This window comes from Wolffia australiana, chromosome 15 (assembly GCF_029677425.1).
Source record: "Wolffia australiana isolate 7733 chromosome 15, ASM2967742v1".
NCBI classification, from domain to species: Eukaryota; Viridiplantae; Streptophyta; class Magnoliopsida; order Alismatales; family Araceae; genus Wolffia; species Wolffia australiana.
The window spans coordinates 6,707,968-6,727,627 of record NC_135849.1 but is presented as its reverse complement, the minus strand read 5'-3'; the positions used below and the strand labels follow the sequence as shown (position 1 = coordinate 6,727,627).

Sequence of the window (19,660 nt, the reverse complement as noted above, 5' to 3'; positions counted from 1 at the left end):
AATCGATCGATCTTCTTCCCGCTGCTCGGAACGATAATTCTCCAAAACCCTAGCTACTGCGGAGCTCTGGAGAGGGCGCCAAATTCGAGCTCCAGCGATGGATGACAGCCTCTACGACGAGTTCGGCAACTACATCGGCCCCGAGATCGAGTCAGATCAGGAATCAGACGGCGGTGAAGCGATCGATGAGGATGAGAAATCGGTCGATGGAGCTCGATCGGACGAGGAAGAGGCCGCCAATGGCCATGGCCGCAATGGCTGGCTCACGGCTGTTGACGAGATGGAAGAAGGAATCGGATCGCAGATTGTTCTTGCGGAAGACAAGAAGTACTACCCCACTGCCGAAGAGGTGTTTGGAGAGGGCGTGGAAGCCTTGGTCATGGACGAGGACGCCCAACCCCTTGAACAACCGATCATCAAGCCTGTTCGAAACGTGAAGTTCGAGGTGAGCGTGAAGGATTCGTCGACTTACGTCTCCACCGAATTCTTGCTGGGGCTTGCTTCTAATCCCTCCTTGGTGCGAAATGTCGCCTTGGTCGGGCACATACACCACGGCAAGACTGTGTTCATGGATATGTTGGTGGAGCAGACCCATCAGATTTCGACCTTGGATTCTGGTAATGAGCGGCATATCAGGTATACGGATACGCGGATTGATGAACAAGAGCGGCGGATCTCTATCAAAGCTGTGCCCATGTCGTTGGTTCTCGAGGACAGCAATGCTAAATCGTATCTTTGCAATGTTATGGATACTCCGGGCCACGTCAATTTTTCTGACGAGATGACTGCGGCTCTCTCTCTTGCGGATGGAGCAGTGGTGATTGTGGATGCCGCCGAAGGAGTCATGGTGAGTTTGGCTGAATTTTTGTTGCGTTTTCTGTTTTCCCGTTGATTTTCTTTCCGGTGGATTTTTTTGTGGAGGAGAAACTGGAACGTTGGACTTGACGTAGTAATTTAGTGTGGACCCGCGTTGAGGCAAACATCGGTCTTGATGGGAAGTAGATTTTAATGAAATTGGGTTTCTTCCCGAGTTAATCTTATTTGCACGCTTCTAGTTCGACTTTCTAAGATGTTGGTTTATTCTGTATCGTTGAGAATTTTCCGAGTTTGTTGAAAACTAATTATGTCTTGGACGGTTAAATCGGTAAAAGTTATTCCGTTGCTGTAAGTAATTGTGCTACGTAGTATTTGAAATGCATTTCTATGTATTCGGTTGGATATTAATTCGATTGCAGAACTCAGCCCCAAAAGTGTATAGGGTACCATCAGACGCAAGGAGAGAGATTTCTTGTTATGTGAAAACAGTGTATTTTGGTGTCCATTTACTGAACCAGTCGTCTTTTGGCCGTTTTAAACTGGTCACTGCTAAGATCCTCGATGCCACCATGAATAAAACGCAGAAATCTCCGTAAAATAAGTCCTGAAAATAGTTCCCTCGTAGTACACAGATCCCTTGGATCAACAAACGAACAAGAATGATTTACCAAAACTGATGTTGAGAAAAGGTATTGAAGAGAGAGGTGGAAATGGAGACTTAGGAGCTAATCCTGATCGGCAAATGCTCATCCAGCAAAGAGGGTCTCCCACTGGCCCCTAATCACAGATGTGATCTTTATCTTTAGACATAGTCAATTGAATTAACAGCCGTCATGTTAAGTGGCATGGATGTTCTCTGTCTTGCTCCCAAATAAATTTGGGATCTCTTGATAATATTCAACGGAGAGAAAGTGTATTTTCGACAAGACGCAAACATTTGTTAGCTGTGGTGCCCTAGTTCTTTTCTAGTAATGTCAATTTCTATGACCTCAGACGTTACAGCTTCATCAGAGGTGTTTTTCCTCTTCAAGTCACCTTCCATGCCTCATCTTCATGACAAAAATAGGTGCTTTTGGGAATCCCTTTTAAAATATTTGCATAGGTGTTAGGAACAAATGGGTGAAACGCCAGGCTTTGTCGTCAGGATGCTAGTCTATCAAATTCTCAAACAAGGATTCTGTGGTTGTCTCACCATTCTGGCTGATATCGCCTCAAACATGTCTTTTTTTCTAGTATAAAATGGCATTATAATTTCAATATATCATAAAGCGACCCTCGCATTAGTTGAAATAAAGGTCTTTGATTGTACTCCCATATTTTGAATGTTTATTTTGATTATAGGGAACTAGAATCTTTTCATGGGTATTTTTTGACATTCATGGCCTACTTATGTAGGTAAACACTGAGAGAGCTATTCGCCATGCAATACTGGAACGGCTACCCATTGTTGTCGTCATAAACAAGGTCATTTGTTTTTACTTTTTCAACATCCTTGTGATCTTCCGATGAGTAAGGCTCGGCACATTCCGGGAGTGACAGAATGGAATAATGATGGGCGGTTGACGAATGGTGCCATGACGAAAGAACTTTGATGAACAGTTCGTCGCATGACTCATCTAGTCACACATCCCTGAATTTATAAAAATTCGTTGCAGTACATTGTCCACACCAAACCTGTTGCCCTTCATCATCATTTCATCACCAGACAGCGTCATTGACCGTCACAGTCTTGTAAAACCACCTTCCGTCATGCCACATTTGACATGATGGAAGATGTGATGCAAGACGGTTGCCGAAGTTTATCGGTGAACTTATTCTTCGCCTCGCTATTAACAGCAAATCTTGAGACCTTTATTTATTTCAATCTATTTTTTATACTTTTAAATAAATAGGTCGACAGGTTGATTACAGAGCTCAAGCTTCCGCCAACTGATGCATACTTCAAGCTGCGGCACACGTTGGAAGCGGTCAATGAGTTAATATCTTCCTTCTCCACAACAGCAGGTGGCGTACGAACAGTTGACCCGACTGCCGGCAATGTCTGTTTTGCCAGCGCCTCTGACGGCTGGTCATTCTCGCTGCAGTCTTTCGCCAAACTCTACCTCAAACTCCATGGAATCCCCTTTGACCATCAAAAATTCGCTTCACGCTTATGGGGAGACCTCTTCTATCATCCAGACACCCGAACCTTCAAGAAAAAACCCCCGTCAAGCGATGGCAAAAGATCCTTCGTGGAATTCATTCTCGAACCATTGTACAAAATCTACAGTCAAGTGATTGGGGAGCATAAAAAGAGTGTGGAGTCTACCCTTCTTGAGCTGGGTGTCACATTAAGTAACGGAGCTTACAGACTGAACGTGCGTCCACTTCTAAGGCTGGCTTGTAGCTCTGTCTTTGGATCGGCATCTGGCTTTACTGATATGTTAGTTCATCACATTCCTTCCGCCAAAGAAGCTGCTGCCAGAAAGATAGAGCACATCTACACCGGCCCTCAGGATTCTTCTATTGCAGAATCTATGAAGTCTTGCGACCCATCAGGCCCTCTCATGGTCAACATAGTCAAACTATACCCTAAGTCTGATTGCAGCGTGTTTGATGCCTTTGGGCGGGTTTATAGCGGCACGATCATGACAGGGCAGACGCTACGGGTGCTAGGAGAAGGGTACTCGCCAGATGACGAAGAGGACATGACAGTGAAGGATGTCACTAAGCTGTGGGTTTATCAAGCTCGCTACCGCATACCGATCAGTAAAGCGCCGGCTGGCTCGTGGGTGCTCATCGAAGGCGTCGATACCTCGATCATGAAGACTGCTACTCTCTGCCCTTTGAGCTTAGATGACGATGTCTATATCTTCCGTCCTCTTCGCTTCAACACATTGTCTGTTGTGAAGACCGCGACAGAGCCGCTCAATCCAAGTGAGCTGCCGAAGATGGTGGAAGGGCTCCGTAAGATCAGTAAAAGCTATCCTTTGGCTATTACTAAAGTGGAGGAATCTGGGGAACATACGATCTTGGGCACTGGGGAGATATATTTAGATTCTATTATGAAGGATCTTCGAGAACTCTACTCTGAGGTGGAAGTCAAGGTGGGCACGTTGCCTTTGTAAATTTTCATGCGATTTTAGGGATATTCTAATTTTCCCATCTTCGTGGCAGGTGGCTGATCCGGTGGTCACTTTTTGTGAAACGGTGCATGACTCATCATCGTTGAAATGCTTTGCAGAGACGCCAAACAAGAAGAACAAGATTACGATGGTTAGAATTTTCCTTTGTTATTCGAACAATAGCAACCTCTTACGTGCTTGTTATGTGGGACAGCTGGCTGAACCTCTGGAGAGGGGACTGTCGGAGGACATCGAGAACGGAGTGGTTAGCATTGACTGGCCAAAGAGAAAGCTCGGTGATTTCTTCCAGAGCAAATACGACTGGGATTTGCTCGCTGCACGTTCCATTTGGGCATTTGGCCCTGATAAGCAGGTAATCTTTTTTAATTTTCCTCTATTATATTTTATCTTTTCCCCATACTGAAGGATTCTTCTTCCAGGGACCAAACATTCTTCTAGACGACACCCTACCTACCGAGGTGGACAAGAACCTGCTCAACGCAGTCAGGGATTCTATCGTACAAGGGTATGAAAAAGGATTAAAACTTCCATTCTGTGAATGTTTGTATTGATGCAATCCATCGTGGGTGTTTGTCAGATTTCAGTGGGGAGCTCGGGAAGGGCCGCTCTGCGACGAGCCTATCAGGAATGTGAAGTTCAAAATTCTAGACGCTGCCATCGCCGCCGAACCACTCCACCGTGGTGGCGGCCAGATCATCCCTACCGCCAGAAGAGTTGCCTACTCATCTTTCTTAATGGCCACCCCTCGTCTGATGGAGCCTGTGTACTACGTTGAGGCAAGTCTTTCAGTATTGGTATCCTGCCAAGTAGGGATCAGGTATTCGGACAGATCGTTCGAATGTTCGTTTGGATCGGGCATTCGAACGATCAAATCTGAACACCAATCTGTCCATTTCAGATCTGATCCAAACACGATGTGCGCATCGGGTTCAGATCGGATTGTTCGAACAAGATGGCTGATTGAATGTTTGAAGTCAATCCGATTCGAACACGTTCGAACCGGATCGAATTGAATGTTCGAATCCGAATCGTTCAGTTCAGCTCCTGCAGTACTGGGTTAGCCAACAGTGGCTAGCGGCAGCCAGCGGCGGCCAGCAGCACCAGCGGTCGCCAGCTGCACCAGAGGCGGCCAGAGGACACCAGCGACCGCCAGCGGTCAATGGCGCCGCTGCCCATTTGTTTGAACTTGTTCGAACAAATGGCCGATCGAACACGAACAAACCAAATTGTTCGTTCGAAACTTTCGACCGAATAGAACCAAGGGTCTGTTCGATCGAAAGATTCGAACAGATCTGTTCGAATCGGCATTTGTTCGTTCAAATCTTTCAATCAAGATTCGAACGATCGGATCCGATCTCCGATGCCTACTGCCAAGTCAGCTCATTTGCTGTGCACATCATATGAGATAAAATCCGTGTGTGGGATCATCCAGGTGCTAACTCCTGCCGACTGCCTGTCCGCCATCTACACCGTCATCTCTCGGCGGCGGGGGCACGTGACTGCCGACGTGCCGAAGCCCGGGACGCCGGCCTACATCGTCAAGGTTCGGGTCATCTGTTTATCAATAATATTTACTGATGGTTGTTGGTTTGGATGTTGATGTTAGTTTTGAATGATGGGTTTGGTGTTGCAGGCGTTTTTGCCGGTGATAGAGTCGTTTGGGTTTGAGACGGACTTGAGGTATCATACTCAGGGGCAGGCCTTCTGCGTGTCGGTGTTCGACCACTGGGCGATTGTGCCCGGAGATCCGCTCGACAAAAGCATCGTGCTGCGCCCTCTCGAGCCCGCCCCCATCCAGCACCTTGCCCGTGAGTTCATGGTCAAGACGCGCCGTAGAAAGGTCTCTCTCTCTCTCTCTGAGCCTCGCTCGTTCCCTCTCTCTTTGAGCCTCTCTCTCTCTATGAGCCTCGCTCTTTCCCTCTCTCTCTTGAGCCTCTCTCTCTATGAGCCTCGCTCTTTCCCTCTCTCTCTTTGAGCCTCTCTCTGAGTCTCACTCTTTCTCACTCTCTTTAAGTCTCTCTTGAGCCTCGCTCTTTCCCTCTCTCTTTGAGCCTCTCTCTCTATGAGCCTCGCTCTTTCCGTCTCTCTCTGAGTCTCGCTCTTTCTCACTCTCTTTGAGTCTCTCTCTGAGTCTCGCTCTTTCTCACTCTCTTTGAGTCTCTCTCTCTGAGTCTCACTCCTTCTCACTCTCTTTGAGTCTTTCTCTCTCTCATAGTCTCGCTCTTTCTCACTCTCTTTGAGTCTCTCTCTCTCTCTCTGAGTCTCGCTCTTTCTCACTCTCTTTGAGTCTCTCTCTGTCGCTCTCTGAGCCTCGCGCTTTCTATCTCTCTCTGAGTCTCTATCTCTCTCTGAGCCTCGATCTTTTTGTGTCTTTCTCTGACCCTCGCCATTGCTGTCTCTCTCTCTCTGAGCCTCGCTATTGCTGTCTCTCTCTCTCTGAGCCTCGCTCTTTCTCTCTCACTCTCTGAGCTTCTCTCTTTCTCTCTCTCTCTCTGAGCCTCCCTCTTTCTGTCTCTCTCTCTCTCTGAGCCTCCCTCTTTCTGTCTCTCTCTCTCTCTGAGCCTCCCTCTTTCTGTCTCTCTCTCTCTCTGAGCTTCTACCACTCTCTCTCTGAGCCTTGCTCTTTCTGTCCCTCTCTGAGTTCTTCCTTTCTCTCTCTGAGCCTCACTATCTCTCTCTCTCTCTCCCTCTCTCCAAAAATCGCTTTCTGTCTCTCTCAGAGCGTCGCTCTCTCTCTCTCTCTCTATCTCTTGCTCTCTCTCATAGCCGCGTTCTCTCTTCCCCCTTCTAAGTCTATCTCTGCGTCTCATTTCTCACTCTTTCCCTGACCCTCTCCATCTGTGTCGCTGCCTTATCTCCCCTTCTTATTCTCTCTCTTTTTACCGCTCTTCCTCTCTCTTTCCCATCCCAATCCATCCCACTTTCCTTTCCTGTCTCTCTTGCCTTCTCTCTCTCTCTTTCCATCTATCTCTCTCTCTAGCCCATCTCCCTTTCAGCATCAGGTTTCTCGTTTAATAGATGAATATAAACATGACCGAGTTTTCTGCTTGCTTGCAGGGGATGAGCGACGACGTAAGCGCGAACAAGTTCTTCGACGAAGCCATGATGGTTGAGCTCGCCCAGCAGGCCGCCGAGCTCCACCAGCTCATGTGATCTAATATATCATCTCTCTCTCTTTTCTATCCATCGAATTTTGTTAACTTTTTTTTTATAAAAAAAAAATCCTGTCACCGGTTTCTCCCTCACATAACAGTTAATTTTTAAAACACCGACTCATCTTAAATTCCTTTCTTCTCGGAGCTCGGCTTCGAGTAGGCTAATAACGAGGAAGATGACAGGGGGGGGCTGTGAAAACCACGCTATATCAGGCAAGTCGACGTTGACTTCGTGTAATATAATTCCTTTTTTTGTAATAAAATATTGGTCACGGAATGAGAGAAGTAATAAAGAGGGGGGGGAGATCGTAAAGAGACTGGCAGAGATAGAGACAGAAGCTTTGGGGCCACTCCTTGCCTATCCGGCCGCCCAACGGAAGGCAGACAAGTAGAGAGAGAGAGAGAGAGAGAGTGAAGAAAGAGAAAAACACCAACCGGAATCCAGAGAGATACACAGAGAAAGAAACAAAATACTGAGTGAAAATGAGCGAGGAAGAGACGAGAGAGCGATGGGTTCGATAGGAGGATAGAAAGAGAGAGAGAAAGACGTGTCAGACAGAAGGGGGTTAGAAAGAGAGAGAGAGAGGGAGAGAGAGAGAGAGAGATGGGTTAGATAGAAGGGGGATAGAAAGAGAGAGAGAGAGAGAGAGAGAGAGAGAGGGAGAGAGAGAGAGAGATGGGTTAGATAGAAGGGGTATAGAGAGAGAGAGTGAGAGAGTGGATTAGAGAGAGATGGTTTATATAGGAGGATAGAAAGAGAGAGAGAGAGATGTGTAAGATAGAAGGGGGATAGAAAGATAGAGAGTGGAGCAGAGAGAGAGAGGAAGTGGGAGAGAGAGATATGGGTAAGATAGAAGGGGGATAGAAAGATAGAGAGTGGAGCAGAGAGAGAGAGGAAGTGGGAGAGAGAGATATGGGTAAGATAGAAGGGGGATAGAAAGATAGAGAGTGGAGCAGAGAGAGGGAGGGAGTGGGAGAGAGAGAGATGGGTAAGATAGAAGGGGGATAGAAAGATACAGAATGGAGCAGAGAGAGAGAGATGGGTTAGATAAAAGGGGATACACATAGAGAGAGAGAAATCGAGAGATGGGATAGAAAGAGAGACGGTGAGAGAGAGATGAGATAGAAAGATAGAGGAGTGAGACAAAGAGAGAGAAGAGAGATGGATTAGAGAGAGAGAGAGAGAGGAGAGAAGTAGCTGCGGCTTCCCTTTTGGCCAAAACACAATAAAACCATCGCCCATCCCCGGTCCCCGGCTCTGCCCGCGTCGGCCTCGCACAGTCACCCCCACATTCTAGAGCGAGAGGCGAAGAAAGAGACGCGCGCGGGGCAGGCAACGTCCCACATTTAAGAGCGAGAGAGGTTAGAGAGAGAACCGAGTTTTGGCACCGCATGCACAGTTTGCAGGGTGGGGGGGCAAAAAGGCCGATCTGTCCCAGAAGAGAATAACTCGATGCGATTGAGTTACAAGCCGCCGAGAGAATCTCATCGGCGAAGCTCAAGTCATGCCCTCGATACACATCATGTGCTTCGCCTTGTCGCCGGCCCTTTGGCCGTTACTCCAATCCTGCCAACGCCTCTACAGCCTGGAGAAGAAGATCCATCCATCTCTCACGAGCCTCCGCTCTTTCAATGCCTCCTTCAAATAATCCTATTCTATCCCTCTCTCTCTCTCTAGTTTTATCCCCTTCCTCACCTATCTCTCTCTCCATAACTCTCCCTACAGCACTGCAGATCTAGAAAGAGAGAAGGGTCTGGACCAGATAGATACGGGTTAGAGAGAGAAACAACCCAGTGGACGTGGGAGAGCAGATTTATCGCCTATTCTGGAGATCTATCTCGCTTTCATGAGAGCCCCCTTCCTCGACCACGTGCTCTATTCTCTCTCTCTCTCTATCTCTCTCTTCTCGGATTTCTCCCGTCTTGGCAATTCTGAGGCCTTCTCCTCCGGACTCTGATGTAGAAGAAGAAAGAAAGGAGAGAAAGAGAGAGAGATAGAGAGTTGGGTAACTTTCACTCTCTCTTCTCCTTGCCAACCGGCAATGCCGCTTCTCTCTCCCTTCCTTCTCCTCCTCTTCCTCTCCAGTTCTCCGGCTTCTTCCCTCAACGAGCAAGGCCGAGCTCTTCTCTCATGGAAGGACTCGCTGACCGGGGCCGCCGAGCCGCTCGCGTCGTGGGCGGCGACCGCGGCCGGGCCCTGCCGCTGGGCCGGCGTCGTCTGCGACTCCGCCGGCGCCGTGGCGGAGCTCCGCCTTGACTCCGCCGACCTGGCCGGGCCGCTCCCCAGCGAACTACTCCCCCTCTCCTCTCTCCGCTCTCTCACCATCTCCTCCACCAACATCTCCGGCCCCATCCCCCCCTCTCTCCTCCACCTCTCCGCTCTCACCCACCTCGACCTGAGCTGCAATCGCCTCTCCGGCGAAATCCCACCGTCCATCTCCCGTCTCCGCCGTCTCCAAGCCCTCCATCTCCACTCCAATTCCCTCTCCGGGAGAATCCCCCCCGAGATCGGCCTTCTCTCTCACCTCGTCAACCTCACTCTCTTCGACAACCGCCTCTCCGGCGACATCCCGCCGACCATCGGCCAGCTCCGCCGCCTTCAACTCCTCCGCGCCGGCGGCAATCCCTCGCTCTCCGGCCCGCTTCCGCCGGAGATAAGCAACTGCGGCGAGCTCACCACGCTCGGCCTCGCCGAGACCGCCATCTCCGGCGAGATTCCCCCCTCCGTCGGATCCTTGAAGAAGCTTCAAACCATGGCCATCTACACCGCTAATCTCTCCGGCGCCATTCCTTCAGAGCTCGCCGACTGCGTCAGCCTCAGAGACCTCTACCTCCACCAGAATTCCCTCTCTGGGTTCATCCCCTTTCAGTTCGGGAAGCTCCCCGCGTTGCAGAACCTTCTTCTCTGGGGGAATAATCTCTCCGGCGCCATCCCCGCTGAACTGGGCAACTGCTCCGAGCTCAAAGTTCTCGACTTGTCCGCGAACTCTCTCTCCGGCTTCATCCCCCCCAGCCTGGGCAATCTCTCCGCCATGGAAGAGCTTCAGCTGAGCTCGAACAACCTCGTCGGGCCCATCCCGCCGGAGCTCTCCTCCTGCGCCTCCCTCGTCGCCTTGGAGCTCGACAGAAACTCTCTCTCCGGCGAGATCCGGCTGGACTTCTCGCGGCTGTCCTCTCTCGCTTCCTTCATCGCCTGGCAGAACAATCTAACCGGGGGAGTCCCGGCGAGTCTGTCGCAGTCTCGCTCGCTGCAACTCCTCGATCTCTCCTTCAATGGCCTCTCCGGCGAGATTCCCGGCGAGATTTTCTCTCTGCAGAACCTCACTCAGCTGCTACTCCTCGAGAATAATCTCTCAGGGAAGCTTCCGCGGGAGATCGGAGCCTGCTCCAGACTGTTCAGATTTCGGGCAGGCGGTAACGCGCTGTCCGGGCTTATCCCGCAGGAGATAGGCCGGCTGGCGGAGCTCAACTTCGTCGACCTCCGCGGTAATCTCCTCTCCGGGGAGATCCCTCCGGCCATCTCCGGCTGCCGCAAGCTCGAGTTCCTCGACTTACACTCCAACGCTCTCTCTGGGCCTCTTCCCGAGCGTCTCCCTTCCAGCCTGCAAATCCTCGACGTGGGAGATAACCATCTCTGCGGCCCGCTTAGCGCCAAGATCGGCGCGCTCAGTCTGCTAACGAAGCTCGTCCTCGGCGAGAACAACTTCTCCGGCTTCATCCCTTCCGAGCTGGGCTCCTGCAAAAAGCTCCAAGTCATCGATCTGGGGAAGAACAGCTTCTCCGGGCCGATCCCGCCGGAGCTCGGCGACCTCCCGGAGCTTGAAATCTCGTTAAATCTCAGCTGCAATCGTCTCTCCGGCGACATCCCCCCGCAGTTCTCCAGACTAACGAGGCTGGGCTCTCTTGACCTGTCCCACAACCGGCTAACTGGCGGGCTCGTCGCCATTGCTGGGTTGCAGAACCTACTCGTTCTCAACATCTCCAACAACGGCTTCTCCCGCGGGCTCGCCAGCGGCGCCGCGCGCAGCGCCGCCGTGAAGGCCTCCGTCGCCGCGCTGCTCATTTCAAGCTGTCTCTTGACAGTCGCCGCCGTCTACGTAATCCGGAGGTGGCGGCGCAGCCGCCGCCTCGCCGGCGACGACGGCGGGTCTTGGGAGGTCACCTTCTTCCAGAAGCTCGACTTGACGGTGAGCGCGGTGGCGAGGGAGTTAACTTCGGGGAATATCATCGGCGCGGGAAGCTCCGGCGTGGTGTACAGAGTGGCGGTTCCCGGCGGGGAGACCGTCGCCGTGAAGAAGATGTGGTCGCCGCCCGCGCCGGAGAAGGCGGAGGAAGACGACGGCTGCTTTCGGAACGAGATTTCTACGCTGGGTTCGATCCGGCACAGGAATATCACGCGGCTGCTCGGCTGGGCGGCGAACGGGCCGAATAAGCTGCTGTTCTACAGCTACCACCCGAACGGGAGCTTGGGATCGTTAATCCATGGCGGGAGGAAGGGGGCAGAGGAGTGGGAGACGAGAATGGAGATCGTGCTTGGGCTTGCCCACGCCGTCGCTTATCTTCACCATGACTGCGTGCCGCCGATCGTTCATGGCGATGTCAAGGCCATGAACGTGCTCCTCGGGCCGGACAATGAACCGTACCTCGCTGATTTTGGCCAGGCCAGGCCGGCGAACTTGGGCGGCGCCGCCAGCCGTTATCTCTCTTCCCCTCGCCTGGTTGGCTCCTTCGGCTACATCGCCCCCGGTGAGTGTTTCGTTTATCTCTTCTTTTCTTGGATTATCGTCTTCTTTCGTTTTGTTTTGCTTCTTCATCTTCTTATCGTGGATTATCGTCTCATCATCATCTTCTTCTTCTTCTTTCTGACTTCTTCCTATTCTCGTTACTTTTACGATTATTATTATTCTCTTCATCGTCGCCATCGATATTATCATCATCTTCGTCCTCAACATCTTTTTTTTTCTCATGGATCATCATGGGTCGTCGACAATTTCTTCCAACTCTTGTAATAATTCTCTTCATGGGTGGTCATCTTCTTCTTCGTTTTGCGGATGGATAATCTTCCTCTTCATCGTGTCCATCAGTAACGCCAGCATTATCCTATGTTCATATTCGTCCTTCGGCTATGTTCTTATTCTCATGTATCACCACCATCATCGTCATCTTCTTCCTCTTCTTCTTTGTGATTTCTTCCGATTCTTGGTATTATTATGATAATAAGTATTCTCTTCGTTTCACCGGATGGATTCTCTTTCGGTCTTTTATCGGATGTTCATCTTCTTCCTCGTCTTCCATCGGCAGAGCACGCATCGGCGGAGCCAATCACAGAGAAGAGCGACGTCTACAGCTACGGCGTGGTGCTGCTGGAGGTGCTCACGGGGAAGCATCCGCTGGACCCGGCGCTACCAGAGGGGAAGCCGCTGGTGCAGTGGGCTATGGACCACTGGCGCAGCGGAGAAGACCCATCGGCGATTCTCGACGCGAGATTGCAGGGCTCGCCGGAGTCGCAGTTGCACGAGATGGCGCAGGTCTTGGCCGTGGCGGCGCTCTGCCTCGTCCGGCGGCCCAGAGACCGGCCCGCCATGAAAGACGTGGTGGCGCTGCTCGAGGAGATATCCTCTCCCGTGCCGGACGAGACCGCCAAGGCCCCGACTTGCCTCCCCCCTTCGTCGTCTCTTTCCAAGAGTCTGCGCCTTCTCGCGGCTTCCTCCACTTCTTCCTTTGCTCTCTCCGACTCCTTCAGAAGCTCCTCCAGAGATGGATTGAAATGAGCAACATGACCATGACGCTTAGCCTCATAATTCTTTCTCTCTCTCTCATCCTCTTTCGTTCTCTCTCGCTCTCTCTCCTCCTCTTTCTCTCTCGCTCTCTCTCCTCCTCTTTCTTTCTCTCCCTCTCTCTCGTCTTCTTTCTTTCTCTCTTTCTCGCCTTCTTTCTTTCTCTCTCTCTCGTCTTCTTTCTTTCTCTCTCTCTCTCTCTTGTCCTCTTTGTTTCGCTCTCTCTCGTTCTCTTTCTTTCTCTCTCTCTCTCGTCTTATTTCTTTTCTTTCTCTTTCAGTGACTCTCTCTCTCTCGTCTTATTTCTTTTCTTTCTCTTTCAGTGACTCTCTCTCTCTCGTCTTATTTCGTTTCTTTCTCTTTCAGTGACTCTCTCTCTCGGTCTCTTATCACGAACTGCAGACGCACACCCAGATCTCTCAGTTTCTTTATCTTTCTCTCTAGTATCTCCGTCTCTCTTTTACAGTTATTTTCTATGAGTAACGTGAAGATGCTTAGCCTCAAAATTCTCTCTCTCTCTCTCGTCCTCTTTCTTTCTTTCTTTCTCTCTCTCTCTCTCTCGTCGTCTTTCTTTCTCTCTCTCTCTCTCGTCCTCTTTCTCTCTCTCTCTCTCTCTCTCTCTCTCTCTCTCTCTCTCTCTCTCTCTCTCTCTCTCTCTCTCTCTCTCTCTCTCTCTCTCTCTCTCTCTCTCTCTCTCTCTCTCTCTCTCTCTCTCTCTCTCTCTCTCTCTCTCTCCATCCCTCTCTCTCTCCATCCCTCTCTCTCTCTATCCCTCTCCTTCTCTCTCTCTCTGTCCCTCTCCCTCTCTCTCGCCACTTCTTTGTCCGACTCTCTTCCTCGTTCTTCCCCCACTGTTACTCTCTCTCTTTCTATCCACTTTTTATGTTTACCTTTCTCTGTTTCTCAATCACTATTTATTTCTCACTCTCCCGTTTTGTCTACTTTGTTTTTCTCTCGTCCCTCTCTCTCTCTCGTGTCCTCCGTCTCTTCTTCACTCTCTTTCTCTCTCTTACTTTATATCTCGTATCTCTCTCTCTCGTATTCTTCCCAACTTTCTTACCCAGCTTTTAATCCAATCTTCCTCGATCTCTCCCCAATCTTACTTGCTCACCCTTGCTTTCTTTCTTGACTCTCTGATTTCTCTTTATCTGTTTCATTGGGTCGGCAGATAGGGTCTGGTCGGCGCATTAACCGAAATGATATTCTACTAGTAGTCCGATTGCCTAAGCATTTAGAATGTATTGTATATATTATTATACATAAACATCGTATTTTAATATTTTGTGTATAGTTGACAAATTCTCGTAGCTATTAAAAAGTTTCTGAAATGCTAAAACTTTATTCTTGGATACTGTGTTGTTTTATGAGTTCACTGGATTCAGAGAGAGAGAGAGAGAGAGATGAGACAAACGAAGGGGACAAAAGGAGAGACTGAGAAAGAAACAGTAGTGAGTGATAAACAGAGAAAAGTTGGCATAAAAAGCGAAGTTCAGAAAGAGAGACAGTAATAGTGGGGGAAGAACGAGGAAGAGAGTTGGAAGAGAGAGAGAGACTGAGATAGTTGTAGACGAAAATCAGGGCTGGTTTTTTTTAATAATATTTAATATACTTTTATGAGTAACTCTTTTTTGTCACTCTTCAGGATTCCTACTTCCCTTCTGTTTCACTTTCTCATTCTCTCCTTGTCTCATTTGTCTGGCCCTCCATGTCTCTTTTCACCCTTTCCGTGTCTGTTTTCTGTCTCTCCTCTATCACCCCCCTCCTTTTGTCATATCTTTCTCTCTCTCACCACCCCCCCTTGTTTTCTCTTTCTTTCGCTCACCCTCAATCTCTCTATCACCCACTATCTATCTCTCTCACCCCCTTTCGTCGTCGCTTTCATTCTCTCACCTTCAATCTCTCTCTCTCTCCCCCCCCCTTTTTGTCGTCTCTTTCATTCTCTCCCCCTCAATCTCTCTCACCCTCAATCTCTCTCTCTCACCCCCCCTTTTGTCGTCTCTTTCATTCTCTCACTCTCAATCTCTCTCTCTCACCCACTATCTCTCTCTCTCACCAACCCTTTTGTCGTTTCTTTCATTCTCTCACCCTCAATCTCTCTCTCACCCACTATCTCTCTCTCTCACCCCCCTATTTGTCTTCTGTTTCATTATCTCACCCTCAATCTCTCTCACCCATTATACTTCTCTCTCTTACTATCTCTTTCTCTTTCCATCTTTTTCTATTTCTCTCACCCACTATCTCTTTATCTCTTACCCGCTCTCTCTCCACACTCTCTCCTTACCTACTCTTTCTGTCGGACATCCTTTAATTGCTAAGCTCTCTCCCCCCCCCGCTCTCACCCACTAAATTATTATGTCGCATCTCTCTCACAAGATCCAAGAAAGGGCAAGGAAGTCATTACCCTCAACGGACTGAGCCCAAGTCAATTTAACCCAATGACAATCAACCCATTCCAACTTCGCCTCTCTTAACCAGCCCAATAAACAACCAGGCAAATATAAAATTATTCATCTAAATCACCCCCCACTAGAGAATGTCCTTTCGTGCGACCGAATCTGTTTTGGTGTGATTGTGCCGTCCGGCACCTCACTTCGAACAGCCCTTTGTGCAGTGTGAATGAGAAATTTTTTTTTGAGACAACAGTACTACTAGCATTTGGCTAGGGGCTCTGCAGAATTGGCATTCTGGCATTCCAGCTGGCATTCCAGCAGCATTTGGAGAGGCATTTCGGCATTTTCTATCCCTATCTCATAACTGTTTTCTCCTTGGCATCTTCCGGCCCCTTCGGCATCCTGCGAGTGATCGTCGGAGTCAATGTCACAGCACCGACGGTCATTTTCCTCGACGAGGCATTGGGCAGCATTACGGCATTTTCTCTCGGAGAAAATATAGGCATTCCGGCATTCCAGCGTTCAAAGGTACATCGGTTTCTTTTTACACAGTATATTGTTTGTATCATCTTGTGATTTTTTCCTACTCCATTGTTTTCGTCGTGATTTTACCCTATTCCATTATCAATTTATGTGTGGGCTTCCAGTGTCTTCCTTTTGCTCTGCCATCTTTCATATTATCTGATAAAGTTTCTCGCCATTTCCATTGATATATCTTCATGGATTCAAACATCCCAGGGCATATGAAATTATGCCTCATTTTTCACTTATAGAAGAGATATGGAGACGTGTTGTGGATCAGGAGACTTTGTTGGGGTGTATTTAATTTGCTGATTTGATTGATAAGTTGAATCTTATCCCCCAAGGGGGGTGTCTCTGCATTGTCGACTTTTCTTGATCATTGAAATAGTGTTAATTATGTTTTGTGTGTTGGGTTTTGTGCCTTGGTTCGTTCATTGAAAACATGTTCCATGGATGTGGAAGCGTGTCGATCGATTCATAATCGATCATTAAAGTCAAGGGGGAACTCGTTCCACCCTTGACTTTGCTGCTCCGAGATTGTTCTAAAGTCGTTCACGCATCCGGCCTCTGGAAGTATCCACACGATCACTCCGCGCTTGGATCTCCACAACTTCTTGTTCAACTCTCCTTGGAGACTCTCTCCTTGGTTGAAGTAGAGAATGATGAAAGTAGGGGGCTCTTAAATCAGGCTTGCATGGGTGCTTAAAATGAGACCCCGTTCCCTCTTTATATTTCACTTAAGGTTTTTATCAAAAACCCTCTAAAGTAAAATATATCCACCGATGCCCTTATGACCTTGTGCGTGTGACCCTCTAGGCCCATGTATCATTCTAGTTAATAACATTAATATATAGATTATTGGACCCTCTAGGCAATAATATTTATTAACCAACCTTATTAATTAACTGTATCAAACATATAGATTAATTAAATAAGGATCGATTTAACCCAATCAATAGGTTAAGTTTCCTGCCCATGGGGTGCCAAGCTACACCTTGTGCTCTAGAAGATACCGAGTAGTCTCAAACTCTCTCATGGAACCTTTACTGTCATCGATTATCGTATATGTATAATCCATCATCCGCGTGAGACTCTCAAACGACTTAGGGTATGGTTTATCGTCAAACCCTAATTCATCATTTGATTAGTACTGATGCGTAACGAGGATCATTGGAGAACGCCTTCTCAAATATCCTCACTACCCTGGCCAGAGATTTTTTGCATCGTCTTCTTTGAATCAATCTCCTCTCATACTGAGGGCGGATGATCTCGTCTTGACCACTTAATCATCTTAGTAAGCTTCTTAATACATCCGATCCATAAATTATTTGAATCCCATGATTAGAGGCTCCATAGTCAAAACGTAGTTGTCCACTCACGAGATGTCCTTGGTGTCTCAAGTAAGTGGATCACTTATACAACCGTGACTTGAATCAACCTGATTGATGTTTAGGTATAATATCATTTAGGGATTTGTACGAATCAATTCAATGAAGTCTTTCTCCAAAGAGCACCCACTATCTGTCCTTAGTGTCGCCACACTAAAAGCCACAAGATCAGCTATACTTATCGCATAAGTAAGATCAGCTAGTGCTATTTTATCCGGATAATTCGATGTCCATCTCGACTATCCATCGAATAGGAACATTTAGAATACATGTTTAAAGACTAGTGATCACTGTATTATGATCTCATCATAATTCACTACATCATTGTACGTATTCATGGACTTCCTTATAAACATCACACGAAATAATAATGAACGCAAATATTTTATTCAATGAACTTAAATAAACATGGTAGTGTGATTGTCTTGACGGCCACATAATATCCATCATTGTGTAAAATGGAGCTTTCTAGGTTAAATGTTGAAGGGTGATTTTGGGATGATGATCCCCCCAGAATTGAGTGTAGTGCTAAATTAGTCATTGCATATTCCCATCTCCCCCTCTCTATCTCTGAATCTATTACTCTTTTTCTCACCATCTCCAATACGACCCCCCTCCCTACTCCTTTTCCTCGTGATTTCTTCCCTCCACCTCTATCACTCATGGATAAAAACGTGGAGATTAATCAATCTCCACCTCTTGATCTCTCCCTCTTACTTCACCCCTCTCTTCTTATTATTCTCTCAATCTCGCTCTCTTTTTTCCCATCTCCCTCTCTCTCTCTCTCTCTCTCTCTCTCTCTCTCTCTCTCTCTCTCTCTCTCTCTCTCTCTCTCTCTCTCTAAATCTATCAATCTTCCTCTCACCATCCCCAACATGATCTCTCTCTCTGCTCCTCCTCCTCATGATTTCTTCCCTCTAACTCTTGATCCACCTCTAACACTCTCAATTCCCTTGTGAATTGATGAATCTATCTCCCTAATCATCTTATGGTAGCTCGGAGGCCCCTATCACCGCTATCTTCTCATGGTCCCTTAATTTCTTTGATATTCTATTACATCACCTATCCTGCCACTCTATTCATTCGGCCAAATTGAAATTTTTTAGGATGTAAGATGGTACGTCTTCACATGTACCAAATACTGCAGAAATTTCAGCAAAAGATGAATCAAAGTTGCGCAAACACCAAACAGAAAAAGACTCGCCTTAATGCATGAGATGCACTAAGGCACTACACAGCTTTGGGTGGAACGAAATTTAAATGCAACTTGTGTGGTATATTGCAACTTAGTGTTACTTGATGATGAATGGGAAATGATTACGGAGTTTTCAGGTATATTGCAACACCTTTAGATGACTATTGCCATAGCATTCTTGTGAGGCGATGAAGACCAAGATGATCAAATATGCATCAATCCTCACTCGCTACTGAGCCGTCATCGTTGTTGATGTTGTTGATACCACCATGAAGATACGGTTTTGTTGACCGTGACCACCGGGAGGAACTATTAGCATATGTGCAAACCTTATTACATATGCCCAAGGTCACCAATGATGCAAGCATCATTCGTGTAGCTTCTTCGGGATGTTTTCGACCGGCATGGACGTCTACAGCTTTCTTTAGCGAAGCACAGATGAGTTGTTACCAAACAGCGAGCACACACTAACCATTAATCTAGGGCACGAGCTAGATGTGTACATGAGCTCACCTCCTCTCATGGGGATAGAACCATAGCATTGGTGGAAATTAGTATGCATACACTCATATCTAGGGTTGGCTATATTTGCGAAGAAATTCCTATCGGTCTCGGCGATGAGTGCGCCCTCTAAAAGATTCTTCTTTGCCGGTCATGTCATCGTCAACTAGGGAACGACACGTCCGGGACTTGATGTCTCGGACGTGACGGGACGGATGATGCCTGGTGACGGACGAAGACATGAAAAAAAAATTCTTCACGTCACAGTCACGTCACACGTCCCAGGATATGCAAAAACCTGCCACACACCCGTCACTCGTTGTTGTACCATCGCCCCGTCATGTCATCGTCACCGTGATGGCGTCATCGTCACTGGTAACAGAAAAACGTTTCTAACAGAAAATCGTTCCCTAACTCGGGATTCCCCGTTAGGGAACGACAAGCTCTTAACCTCTTAGAACGCTCTTGCCAAGTTGAGCTCTTCCTTATTCTCCATTGATTCTCCGTTAGTCGGGGACCGCTTCTGCCAAGAGGAGCTTCTTCATCAAGCGGTAAGTCTTCTTCTCCATTGATTGCGGTTTTTGAGAGCTAGGGCTCCAATGCAGGTTGTTTTTTTATCATGATGATGATGGAAAACAAAAGTTTCTCTGGCGCGACAAAAATTTGATGAAGTATTGATTTCATTCAAAAAACTTTGATGTTATATTGATTATCTTATGAATTATTGATGGAGGTGCAGTATGATTATATGTACGTGATCATTGAAAAGTATCGTCATACCGACATGAGAT

At 48.0% G+C, this 19,660-nt stretch overlaps 2 protein-coding genes across 2 annotated transcripts; both read left to right on the top strand.

Moving 5' to 3' along the window:
• Window positions 1–4: 4 nt before the first annotated feature.
• Window positions 5–7,171, top strand: LOC144712696 (110 kDa U5 small nuclear ribonucleoprotein component CLO-like). The gene is made up of 10 exons (XM_078586968.1): window positions 5–847; window positions 2,212–2,280; window positions 2,709–3,902; window positions 3,973–4,071; window positions 4,135–4,293; window positions 4,361–4,446; window positions 4,519–4,717; window positions 5,374–5,484; window positions 5,575–5,781; window positions 6,999–7,171. The coding sequence occupies exons 1-10, from the start codon at window positions 98–100 to the stop codon at window positions 7,092–7,094; spliced, it is 2,970 nt and encodes a 989-aa protein (XP_078443094.1). The 5' UTR covers window positions 5–97; the 3' UTR covers window positions 7,095–7,171.
• Window positions 7,172–8,788: 1,617 nt separating this feature from the next.
• On the top strand, window positions 8,789–12,915 carry LOC144712695 (uncharacterized). Its single transcript, XM_078586966.1, has 2 exons — window positions 8,789–11,842; window positions 12,398–12,915. Exons 1-2 carry the CDS (start codon window positions 9,139–9,141, stop codon window positions 12,865–12,867), a joined length of 3,174 nt encoding a protein of 1,057 aa, XP_078443092.1. The 5' UTR covers window positions 8,789–9,138; the 3' UTR covers window positions 12,868–12,915.
• The last annotated feature ends 6,745 nt before the right edge of the window (window positions 12,916–19,660 follow it).

What these genes read in the sequence shown, in the direction of transcription:
- LOC144712696 (XM_078586968.1), top strand. Translation starts at nt 98, where the DNA reads ATGGATGACAGCCTCTACGACGAGTTCGGCAACTACATCGGCCCCGAG. An exon ending in ATGCCGCCGAAGGAGTCATG is followed by an intron (nt 848 to 2,211) that starts GTGAGTTTGGCT and finishes CTACTTATGTAG; the next exon opens with GTAAACACTGAGAGAGCTAT. An exon ending in TCAAGACGCGCCGTAGAAAG is followed by an intron (nt 5,782 to 6,998) that starts GTCTCTCTCTCT and finishes GCTTGCTTGCAG; the next exon opens with GGGATGAGCGACGACGTAAG.
- LOC144712695 (XM_078586966.1), top strand. Translation starts at nt 9,139, where the DNA reads ATGCCGCTTCTCTCTCCCTTCCTTCTCCTCCTCTTCCTCTCCAGTTCT. An exon ending in CTTCGGCTACATCGCCCCCG is followed by an intron (nt 11,843 to 12,397) that starts GTGAGTGTTTCG and finishes TTCCATCGGCAG; the next exon opens with AGCACGCATCGGCGGAGCCA.